Below are 12,692 nucleotides of genomic sequence, written 5' to 3'. Positions count from 1 at the left end.
CCACCGTCAGGGCGGAAAAAGAATGAAAACTAATCCAATCCACTTGTGAATCAAACTCCCAACCCTTCCATCTATGGGGAAGTAGCCCGCCGCACGGTACTATGATAGCATGAGATTCGATTTCTATTAGTCCCATATCGCTTCTTTAAATAAAATCAGCCAAGAGAGACCCCATAAATCCCACTCAAAAAGAAAGAAAAGATAACATAGAGGCAAGGAGGGAACAATCCGGACGCGGCGGATGGCGGGGTTCGTCGGTCGGCGGGGTGCTGGACGCTGGTGCTGTTGGCGACGAACACAACACAGAGCAGAGGAACTCAGGTACCAGCAGCACAGTCCGCCACCAGCTTCTCTCTTTCCATGTCGCGGACAGCCGCAGACTTTGCGGTTGGGCACGTACTGAGGACTGGAAGAGCGCACGCAGGCTACGGTCGTTTAGGAGCCCACACCGGCACGTTGCCGGGACACTTGAGGAGCTGGCCTGCAAAGGCGCAGTACTGTGCGAGCACAGCCGCGCGGCCCTTCTCGATGGCGGCGGAGCCGGCGTCGGCGAAGGCGTACATGGTGGCCATCTGAATCTGGTAGTGGTATGTGATCCTGTTGAGGATGGACAAGGGATGTACTGACGCCTGACAAGACATCGACGGCCAGCGTTGTATACGGTTTAACTCCATGCAATCAAGTTGAATCGTTGAATCGGTGACGAAGAGTTTGCTTGATAGCTGCTTGTGGATTCTCCCGATCGGAGAGAGTAGGCTGGTAGTACGAGTTACTCTGTATTTTCATTGGACGGAGCATACACGGAATGTTGCGACGCCCGCCGGACAATGCGGCGTGTCCGCTTGAACCCGTTTGTGATGATGCAGTCAGCCCTGTGGCAGCTTTGCGGGTTTTTGTTTGACGGCGGAGCGGCGGGATGACCCGTCCATCTTGCAACCTGACACAAGGGTGCGGCAGGCGCTGCTAGCCGGCGGTGCGGGACGCGGGAGCTGTGGCATGCGGTCGCTGCGCTGTTGAGGCGTGGAGGTGGATTGGATTGGGTCTTCCCTGACGAAGACAATCTTCATGGTACCTGATGAAGACTGCCGCTATAGCTGCATGAGCGCGACCCCAAAAAAATGTAGATGTACATTTTTTTTGCGGGAAGAAAAAATGTAGATGTGCACGTACGCACAGGACGCTCTTGCTCTTAATGAAAAAACTAACTATACACATGAGTCTTTGTTTTGCCACAAAGATAATCCTATTTCGAGTACAATGACCAACCAAGAGCATGTAAAAAATAGACTTTGTGTCAGAAAATTAAATAAACTCACAATGACAAAATAAATTTTCAATATCTCTAAGAAAAAGAATGAATTTGAGGTAACCTAAATTAATTATTAGCCTCCTTAGATTTCCTCAATTTAAAATTGTACCAGCAAAAATAAGGTTTGAAAATGCAGAAATTTTGTTGGAAATGTCATCAATGAGATTTTGTATGGTAAAAAACTCTCTTATTTTGTGCACAAAGACTACAATTAACATGCTAAAAATCGACACTAGCAGTAGATACACTATAGCTATAAATCTATGTATGAAATAATGCATGTCTTAGTAACTATTTTTGGCACTATTAAAGTTGAATTGTAAATTAAGCTTTCACTGCTTATGCTATTAGTGCTTCACCATGTTGAAGTGATGGGCATGTACCCATGGAGTGTCTTAAACAATTATTATTACGCCAATGATTTTATTTCTCCCGTTGCAACGCACGGGCATGTTGCAGTACAGCTCAAGGCAGATCGTAGATTACATGGCTAAGCAGCCCACCTGTTTTTTGTAATTGTTTGTTGTGTTATTTAAATTAAATTGGTTTATGTATTCTGCTGGAGCAGTCACATGTCATACTAATTTCAGAAGAACAATTTCTAATTTAATGGTTAATGTATTGTTGGTCTAAAATGAAAATCCCAAACAAAAACAGAGTCACAATTTGTATTTATGCGACGAATAATGGAAGTTTCAAATGCTAAATTTAAACTAAGATTTTTGGAATAAACTGTTGTCTCTAAAGCTTGTCTCATGTAAGCCATCAACTAAATGTATTATATTAGCATGAATAATTGTTAAGTGCAACCAGTGGTCAGTTTTATTTGATTTTGAATAAACAAGGTGGGCTATACATTATATGATCTCAGTAGCTTGATTTGAACCCCGTTGCAACGCACGGGCCCTTTTGCTAGTATAAACTATGGCCGTAATCCTGAATATATATGTGGCACATGATTGCTTAGTGTAATTAAATCCATATGATGAGGCTGGCACATGATTGCTTAGTGTAATTAAATCCATATGATGAAACTGGCACATGATTGCTTACTGTAAGGCACTAAATGTCCAAGATATCTTGGGCCAGGTTTAAAGAGAAGCATCCAACTGTATCTTATGCCACTATGCATAAAGTAATTATTCTTATTTCTTGTTTGATGACCTCACTACTGAAAGAATACAAATTATATCTGAGCACAACGGATCTCTACAGGTGAGCAGGGCATACCACGGATAATGATAATAAATGTTTTGAGCAAACATTTTCTAATTAAACTATTACTTACCATAACATTATGCCAAATCCCCGCACAATAAATCCGAAGCATTGAGAAAAACGTTAGATTCTGCAGCTGGTCATAGTTCAGAGCAACTAAAGCCCTAGGAAAAGGTCCAGCTATGAATACTGCAACATATTCCATCTGGACACGCCCTCGCTGTTGAATATTCAGAAATGAGCATCTCAACATTGTAACCTAAAAAAGAGATTTATATAAGAAGTGATATTACAAGACAACTTCCGGATTTTCGTAGTACGAAATCAAAAATACATTTTATTGATACATGTAAGCAACATGCAGCACAACTCACCAAAAAGGAGCATGTCCGGGCGGATAAGATATATACCTTGCAGCTGCAAGAGCATGTCCAAATTCATGAAAAGCGGTAGATAAGGTTGTCAATGTTATGATGATTGTGGTGTCCTTTTTCGACATGCTGAAGCTGGAAGCCTACAACAAGTAAATTAATGCCCAATGGCTGATGTTATGATGATTGTGGTGTCCATTATCGACACGCTGAAGCTGGAAGCCTACAACAAGTAAATTCATGCTGAATGGCTGATGTTATGATGATTGTGGTGTCCATTATCAACACGCTGAAGCTGGAAGCCTACAACAACAGTAGGTTTTGTAGCTCGGCACTAACATATCCATCTCCAAAATAAAATGCATCAATTACGTCCCAATAGTATCTGAAATTTCAATGAAAAAATGTGAGTGTGACTATCAAAAACCGTAAAGAAAATATTTTGCTTAAGTTGTTAACTACCTGCTATAGGTAATGGATTCACTAAAATCAAATCAATTTAGTAACCTTTGTCAAATTGTAATCAATACTGCAGATATTCTTCTAGTAACGGCGACTAAACTAGAACTGCAGTAAAACCTTTCCGAGAAAAAGAAAGCGACAAAGATGGAATGCGGGAAATCATCTCTCTTTTGGGGCAAATGACAGAAAAGGGTTTCCAATGCTTCGCTGAATCATGTGGATTTTAGGAAGCAAAAATTTCAACTCTATATATACATCAATGCGAACTCTAGCAATCTTAGGGAACTGCATGAAAAACTGAAAATTAATACTCTCGATGCTGTAAATGAGGATCCGAGATTTCCATACCAAGGTCACTAACATAGGAATATAAACTATGGCCGCATCCTGAATATATGTGTGGCATAATCAGTTATTGTTGTACACTGTCAAGATGAAATTCCAACTGATCTAAGCAGCATCAAGCCGTGACACCGTGGATAAGGTATTATCGAACTTAGAATTACCACGCGCTGCAATGAACATGATATTTGGATTCCATGATGACATTTGAGCTTACCAGAGACACGCCGACTAAAACGGTGGGAGAGAAGTGAACTCCTGAAGAAAACCATGCTCTGATGAACCTGCAAAAAAAAAAAAGTAGCAGCTCAAATGAATGCAAGGATGACAATCCATGGCCCAGCTCGACTATACTAGATGGTTGGTGAGTTTCAAGAGGCTACTCATAGTACGTACTAGCATTGTTGAGAAACCGTTAACTGGTGGCTGCTCGGTTGGCTGGCGAGTACAGGATTAATAGGCTAATCGGCAAGTTAATCGGCCATTTTAACAATTAATAGAATGATTTATCAGTTTATCAGCTACTCGGTGACATCGGCCATTTTAACAATTAATTGGACGATTTATCAGTTTATCGGCTACTCGATGACTCTACAAATAGGAATTAATCGGCAAGTTAACTGCTTGCTTAATAGGACAAATTCTTAATCGGGCGTACTAGTAATACCTCGCATGTTTGTCTCCATCCGAAATCGAAATCGGACACCACGTCGTCGTTGAAGCCGTAGATCTTGCAGTCGCAGTGCCCGAAGCTGGATTGACGGGAGCATCTCAAGCTTCCCAGAATCCTTGGACGCCCTAGCGAACCGGGCCATTCGCCAGCCGCCTCCGCCTATATCGGGTGCCCTTAGCGGCGCCCCGCGGCAGCGGCAGCGAGAGCCGGAGCGGGCAGGGGCGGAGAGGAATAGGGAGTGGCCGAGGGTGAGCGGTGAGGGAGGGGAAAGCCGCCGCCTGGGAGCGCCGTGGAGTATTCCGGTCGCCGCCGAGCCGGGTGGAGGAATGGAATCAACGAGGACGGTCCATTAGATTAGCCCGAAGCCCACCCAGGTCCCATGTGCAGTCACCCGGTAGCCCAGCCCAGCCCACCAAATAATACTCCTTCCTTCTTCTTTCTTCACTCGTGGACTGGACCTTTCTGACTCACGCGCGGCCCAGCAGGAAGGAGGAGGAGGATGAACGGCGGCGGCGGCAAGAAGAAGTTCGGCGGCGGGCGGGTGCCGACGGGGACCCCCTCGCTGGCGTGGTCGTCGGTGGTGGTGGTCGCCTCCCTCCTCGCCGGCGCCTCCATCGTCCACAACATCTACAAGCCCGACATGGTCCGTCTCAGCTTCTTCACTTATCCCCTCACCTTGTGCCCCTGCACGCGACCTGTTCGACATAATGCTCACCTCTCTCCTATTCTTCTTCTCTTGTATTAATTTGACCCCGCAGACCCTCCCGCCGGTGGAGGTCGCCGACGGCAACGGAGCCGGAGCCACAGCCGGCGGCAAGCGCAAGGAGAGCTGAGCTAAATCTGACGGCTGGCGGGCGCCGGTGCTCTGCTCGATGCCCAAGAGGATGGATTTATCCAGTGTCGTTATTCCTTTCTTTCTTTTTATTTCTCAAGACAGCATGCAGGCGTGGTGCCATTCTACGTTCTAGCTCGGTCCAAACATATGTGGAGATCTTCGTCCGTTTTGCTGCGTCTTCAAACCTGGACAAAGACAACAGCTCGACCTGTATCTCCAGTACTACTCTGCCTAAACTGTAGAACTTTGCGTGGTGATTGATGGGTTAGATGCTGCTTGTTAATTTGATTATATTGCTGGGTCGATCGATTAGTCCAAGATGTCTAGCGACGGGTTAATTTGATCCAAGCAAAGCCGGCTGGCTCTTGGTTTACTGTTTCGAAGAAGGAATTAAGCTGGTTACTGGTAATAATTACTCCCTCCATTTCATATTAAGTGTCGCTGATTTATCAGCAATACTTAATATGGAATGGACGTTGCTGTACATATAATGTCATGTCCGTGGAAGATGCTATTAATGAAGCCGTTGGTATTAGAAATCAAACTTCAGTACATTGTCAGATTTTGCATCCTTGAATTGGCCATGCCTCTGTGGTGCGCAAAGTAGTTTCGATATGGAATGGTGGAAGTAGTTAATTTGCATTGCCTTGGACTTGGTCCCACGATTCACATGCATATGTACGTTCCTGGGCCAGACACGGGGGGAGTATATAATATCAGGGCCGTCTTCAGGAATTCGGGCCCCGGTGCAAAAAGCAAAATGGGGCCCTACCAAAATAATAATAATATAACTCAAGCATAATCACATAATTATAGACTTTAATTATGTTATTTCAAACAAGATTTAGGAAATTGTCAAGTATCAACGCAAAATACCAAAACCAAGAAACTGACCTCATGCTCTATTGAAAAGTGTCATCCGTCTTGCGTTCATTGATATGAAATCTTCAATTATATCTTCATAATCAACCTTCTCATAGACATCATTTTCAATTGCTATTTTCTCCAAACCATTGAGTATTTCTTGTGTCATAGTAGAACGTAAGTAGGACTTCAACAACTTGATTTTAGAAAAGCTCCTTTCCGCAAATGCAACAATTACAGGAATTGTTAACCAAGTACTTTCTTCCAGAACTAGGATGCATAATTGTTTCAGTTTATGAACCAAACAAAAATCATATCAATGAATTTGAACTGATGAACTCCATGAATTATATGCTTGTAACTTGTATAGTTAGTTGGAATGGAAAAACATAGAACCTTGATTTTGGACTTGGACGAGCAACTATTGAAAATCTTGAATCTGTTACCGACAAAAATTGTTCCAAAACATATTACTGTAGTAACTAGTAAACTGTTGTACAAGTTTGCAGGTCAGTTTATCAAAATTAATTAGAGAAAATGGGAGGAGCTTAGGGCAACGCACCAGTTGGCCTTCTGTTCAACGGCACCGCGGCAGTGTTGGCCGGCGTGGCGGTGGCCGACGGTCGCAATTACCGTGTAGTTCCGCTTCGGGCTGTCCTGTGGCTGCAAAGAGATCACCGCCGAGCCGCCGATTCATCAGTCGAAGCGAAAAGACGGGAAGCGAAGGGATTAGGGAATGAAACGCCGGAAGTCACGGAATGTACAACGTTGTTGTTGCCGTTTCTTCTATCAATCGGATGGATCCAAGCGATGAGATTTTCTTTTGTTGATAATACAAGCGATGAGATGGGGAACGTACAGCGTTGCAGTTGCTGTATGGCTTGAGCGGACCAAGCCCAAAAGGGAGCGACAGAGGTAATGTTGGCCCAAACCTGAATTTTTTTTGACTAATATATGCACATATGTAGACCCTAATTGGGCCCCCTGTATTTTGGGGGCCCTGTGTGAGCGCACAGCTCGCACAGGCCCCTCGACGGCCCTGTATAATATAGGTATATAAAAGATAGGAACATTTGTCTATGGGCCTATATGGAGACAAATAATAATTAAAAAAGGGGCGCTGCTACGCATCGGCCGGCGGATATTTTTAAAAGATCCACCACCTCGCGAGCCGTCTGATGTGCAGATATCGGGCAGCAGAGTGCCGTCTTTCACCATTGCAACAGAGCTGCTGGTGCAGAAGTTTTGCAACAGAAGCCTTGTTGCAGAAAATCTTTGCAACGAAGGTATTGTTCCTTTTTTTTTTGCAATGAAGGCTCTTCTAGAATATCCTTGAAGTTCTTATAACCTTTCAAAATCTTCTAGGACATTCTTATTTCGGGATCTTCATGAGTACTTCCGGGACACATGCAATCGTAAAGCGGTGATTCTAGCATGAATCTTAAAAGCGATGTCATATGGCAATTCATGTGGGCATTCACTCTCCCATGCACCCTTCACAGGGAACAACGCAAACGTTCCCTCTGATGCACCCACCCAAGGGAACGACCGCGTGTAGCATGACATCCACCTACGATGTGAAGCATGCACATTACCAAAATCATGTATGACTGGCGAATCATCACGCTGTAGCATGGTAATTCCTACACATGCATGGCAAATTGACAATTTTCTCTGTTGTACCATACCATTTTTCTGTTATAACATGGTAATTCCTTTCTGCTAACATGGTAATTCTCTTTTGCGCATGTCAATTTCTAAACATGTGAGCAACTTCCTCTTCTATTTATCATGATAATTATCTCTACTGCAACATGGCAATTTTCTTAAACGCATGGCAATTTTCTCTGTTGTAGTATGGCAATTTTTGTTCTATAGCTTGGCATTTTTCGCTTGTTTAGCATGACAAATATTTCTATTACAGGATAACAAAACTATTTGTTTTAACATGACAATTCTTAAACGTTTCTCAGAGTGATTCTTTGCAAATGACAAGGAAAATCAATGTTTGGTCATGTAAGCTTTGTTGAGGAACGTCCGTGTGGTGAAACCAGCTCACTAATGTTTAAAACCTATACTTGACACTAGTGCCTTTATTTTACAATTTATTTCAGTATTTCTAGTGATGTTCGTTCAGTGGGAGGAGATGTTTCCATTGACTACGAGACGTCAGTGATGACTTCGGCAATATCAAGATGTTGCGTCGGCTCGACATCTCGAAGGTGCTCATAGGGATAAGGTGTGCGTGCGTGTACTCATATGGGTGAATGTATATGCGTGTATGTGAGCACAAAATGTTCATTCTCATAGAATAAACATTAGCTCGCCATTAGGGTCCTTTTTATTTCGAAAACACTAACGCCCACACGTGCGGGCGTTAGACAACTCACCCACACGCCTTCATCGTCGTCCAGTGCCTTTTGCACGAATCTTGGCATGAAAAGGCTGATTTTGTGTGCCACGTAGGACAACTCGTGTGTGTGAAGGGAGTTCGCCCGCACGCCGGCTTTCTCTCTGCGGTCAACGTTTCGCCAGTCGGGGCGTGCGATGAAACTGCTGTGGCGCCCGCACGCCGCGCACCACTTCTGTTCCCCATCTCCCACGACTGCCCATTCTCCCACTCTCCCACACTCAAGCTGTCATTTGCCATGTTTTTGAATGGTACATGGCAACTGCCCTATTTGTGAGCATGAGCAGATGACAACTCTCTTCTTACCCCGAACATATTATTGTTGCCACGTCTGTTTGTAGCGCTACATGGCAACTATCTAGTGTTACTAGGTGGCAAATCCTAAAGATACCACCATCGCCCACATGCCCGTCTCCTCTCCCACACACCAAAAGCTATCAGTTGCCATGTGTTTTGCAGGGTACATGGCAACTGTCCTAGCGTGCTTGTAAGCAGATGACAACTCTCTTTTTACCTGAAACATGTTTTTTGCCATGTTTTTTAGTGCTACATGGCAACTGTTTAGTGTCAGTAGGTGGCAACTCCTAAAGTTTTTCAAATCATAGTAACTGTAGTAGACCAGACCATACATGGCAACAGCTGCAGTTGCCCAAAAATGGCATCCGGCACTTGACCTAAGATGGCAACTGCAGTTGAGCAACCATGACAACTGTAGTTGTCCGACATGGCAACTGTAGTTCAGCAACATGGCAACTGCAGTTCAGCAACATGGCAACATGGCAACCGAAGAGGTCCGGACCATGGCAATCGCGGCGGGACGCGTGGTTACTGACACGCGGGGCGTGTGGCTCGCAGGCGGGGTGGGACGACGGTCGAGACGGGTCGTGCGGGCCGCGCGCTCGCTCGCCCGGACGTGCTCGTGCGGGGCGATCACGCTGCACCAGACGTGCGGGCTGTGGCTGCGCGTACCCGTACGCGGTCGTGCGGGCGGGGTCGTCTCCGTGCCACACAGGGCGTGCGGCACAACCACCTGATACACCACACGTGTGGCAGTTATCGGCGTCCTTTTATTTTTGCATGGATTTATACCTAGTTGTCACAGATAATTTCGCTATGATAAAAAGTAAAAAAAAAGAATCTTTTAGTTGGCGGACGTTCGCTGAAGAGGGTGACATTTCGAACAATTTCCGTGGCAATTTTAGTTGTAGGATGACATATTTTGAGACTAGCATGGCAATTTCATCCTAGAAGACACTTTCGGATTTTTTTTTAAATGTCATCATTTAATCTTGATCAAACGGCTGCGAGGACGTTCGTTGGGAGTTACTTCGCAGCGAACATTCACCAGTTAACGGAAAAGAAAAGACTGGTCTGGCGAACATAGAGCCCAGAGCGGATACGAACCAGGTGAGCCATCAAACTTTTATATATACCGTAATAAAGGTAGCCCAGGCCGCAAACCCCAATCCCTCGTCCGCACAAACCCTCGTCCCCAAGCTCGCGAGCGAACATCGGCGCCGCTGCCACCGGCCGCTCCGCGCGACCGCCCACCATGGCCGAGATCCAGAACGAGGGCCTTGGGGAGCACCGCCTCCGAGACCTCAACGACCAGATCAACAAGCTCCTCCGCGAGCGCAGCCACTGGGAGCGCCGCATCCTGGAGCTCGGAGGCCGCGACTACTCTCGGAGCGCCCTGATGACCGACCTCGACGGCAACATCGTCGCCATCCCCAACCCCTCGGGCCGGGGCCCGGGCTACCGCTACTTTGGCGCTGCCAAGAAGCTCCCCGGCGTCCGTGAGCTATTTGACAAGCTACCTGAGGTCCGCAAGCGCCGCACCCGCTACGGGATCCACAAGCGCGTCAATGCCAGCTACTGCGGATACTATTACTATGACGACGAGGACGGTGTGCTTGAACCCCATGAGGCTGCTGCTGAGAAGCGCATGCGGCACGAGCTTGTCACGGGAGGCCATGAAGAATGTGGCGAGTGGCGAGGTGGCTGCAAGTGATGCCCTGCAAGGCGAGCTGAAGGAGGCCAAGGAGATGCTCAACGTGCAACGCTAAGGACTAGCTAGGAGATAGACGTACGTATGTTCTTGTTTTTCTTCTTGGCTCTAGTAGAGAGATAGATTACTCAACTGGTGTAGACTAGACTAATTAAGCATGCATCCAAACTGCTCTACTGCTCTTTGTTGCCCTGTAATTTGTGTGTGCCCATTTACTCTTTAATTAGTGCCTTCATGCTGCGAATGATTTTTTTTTAATTATTAGGCAAAGGCTGTGTTCAGTCCTCCACTATGTGAATTATCGTTCGCATTGTACCATTTTTTCTTTTTTGAGAATCATTCGCATTGTACCATTGATCGTGTGCTTTGTTTGAATTTCGAAAGTTGATACGTCAAAATCATATACGTTGACCATATTAATATATGGTCCAATATCTTATTTCATTGAGTAAATTGCACAAAACCATCATTTTAAAGGCTAGGTTTGCAGAAAACACTACGTTACATTTTTTAGCAGAAAACACCACGTCTTGGGTAATCTTTTTGCAAAAACCACTGATCGGCCAATTTGGCTCTGTTGAGCGCGTTTATGACAGATGGGGCCCATTTTTTGCTTATGTGGCATAACTTTTTGCAATTTATGGGTTTTAATCTAAAATTAAAAACTAGACCCTAGAATTTTACATAGACACCCCTAAATCAAAAATGAAAAACGCAATTAGCACCCACGCTCCTCCTCACCGACGAGGATCTAGATCGGGGGTCCTCCCGGAGCCCCACGCTCGTCCTCCCCAACGAAGATCTGGATCGGGGTCCTCCCGACGCCTCATTCTATGGTGGGCGGGGCTGAACGCCGGGCGATGGAAGGCGGGGTTCACGCGCGCGCTGCTGCAGTAAGCCGTGGTGGGTGCCGCCCGCCAGCTACACGCGCACATCGTCCCGGCGCATCGGTGCTACCTCTTGAGCACTGCATTGGTTTTCCCTTGAAGAGGAAAGGGTGATGCAACAAAGTAGCGTAAGTATTTCCCTCAGTTTTTGAGAACCAAGGTATCAATCCAGTAGGAGGCCACGCACGAGTCCCTCACACCTACACAGACAAATAAATCATCGCAACCAACGCGATAAGGGGTTGTCAATCCCTACACGGTCACTTACGAGAGTGAGATCTGATAGATATGATAAGATAATATTTTTGGTATTTTTATGATAAAGATGCAAAGTAAAATAGAAAGCAAATAAAAATAACAAAGTGTTGGAAGATTAGTATGATGAAAAATAGACCCGGGGGCCATAGGTTTCACTAGTGGCTTCTCTCAAGAGCATAAGTATTATGGTGGGTGAACAAATTACTGTTGAGCAATTGAAAGAATTGAGCATAGTTATGAGAATATCTAGGTATGATCATGTATATAGGCATCACGTCCAAGACATCTAGACTGACTCCTGCCTGCATCTACTACTATTACTCCACACATCGACCGCTATCCAGCATGCATCTAAAGTATTAAGTTCATAACAACAGAGTAACGCTTTAAGCAAGATGACATGATGTAGAGGGATAAACTCATGCAATATGATATAAACCCCATCTTGTTATCCTCGATGGCAACAATACTATACGTGCCTTGCTGCCCCTACTGTCACTGGGAAAGGACACCGCAAGATTGAACCCAAAGCTAAGCACTTCTCCCATTGCAAAAAAAGATCAATCTAGTAGGCCAAACCAAACTGATAATTCGAAGAGACTTGCAAAGATAACCAATCATACATAAAAGAATTCAGAGGAGAATCAAATATTGTTCATAGATAAACTTGATCATAAACCCACAATTCATCGGTCTCAACAAACACACCGCAAAAGAAGATACATCGAATAGATCTCCACGAGAGAGGGGGAGAACATTGTATTGAGATCCAAAAAGAGAGAAGAAGCCATCTAGCTAATAACTATGGACCCGAAGGTCTGAGGTAAACTACTCACACATCATCAGAGAGGCTATGGTGTTGATGTAGAAGCCCTCCATGATCGATGCCCCCTCCGGCGGAGCTCCGGAAAAGGCCCCAAGATGGGATCTCACGGGTACAGAAGGTTGCGGCGGTGGAATTAGGTTTTTGGCTCCGTATCTGGTAGTTTGGAGGTACGTAGGTATATATAGGAGGAAGAAGTACGTCGGTGGAGCAACGTGGGGCCCACGAGGGT

The 12,692-nt window shown here is 45.4% G+C and overlaps 1 protein-coding gene and 1 long non-coding RNA gene across 2 annotated transcripts; one reads left to right on the top strand and one right to left on the bottom strand.

The window, feature by feature from the left end:
* Positions 1-658: 658 nt before the first annotated feature.
* On the bottom strand, positions 659-4,833 carry LOC123081025 (uncharacterized). The gene is made up of 5 exons (XR_006438612.1): positions 4,370-4,833; positions 3,920-3,986; positions 2,902-3,283; positions 2,598-2,786; positions 659-1,094 (listed from the first exon to the last, which is right to left on the bottom strand). It is a non-coding gene; the product is annotated as an uncharacterized lncRNA (long non-coding RNA).
* Positions 4,834-10,036: 5,203 nt separating this feature from the next.
* Positions 10,037-10,495, top strand: LOC123076690 (pre-mRNA-splicing factor ISY1 homolog). The gene has a single exon (XM_044498810.1). The coding sequence runs from the start codon at positions 10,037-10,039 to the stop codon at positions 10,493-10,495; it is 459 nt and encodes a 152-aa protein (XP_044354745.1).
* Positions 10,496-12,692: the final 2,197 nt, after the last annotated feature.

This window comes from Triticum aestivum, chromosome 3D (assembly GCF_018294505.1).
Source record: "Triticum aestivum cultivar Chinese Spring chromosome 3D, IWGSC CS RefSeq v2.1, whole genome shotgun sequence".
NCBI lineage: Eukaryota > Viridiplantae > Streptophyta > Magnoliopsida > Poales > Poaceae > Triticum > Triticum aestivum.
The sequence above is the reverse complement of the archived record's forward strand: the minus strand, read 5'-3'. Positions and strand labels throughout refer to the sequence as shown.

Coding starts and splice junctions, on each gene's coding strand:
- LOC123076690 (XM_044498810.1), top strand. CDS start 10,037: ATGGCCGAGATCCAGAACGAGGGCCTTGGGGAGCACCGCCTCCGAGAC.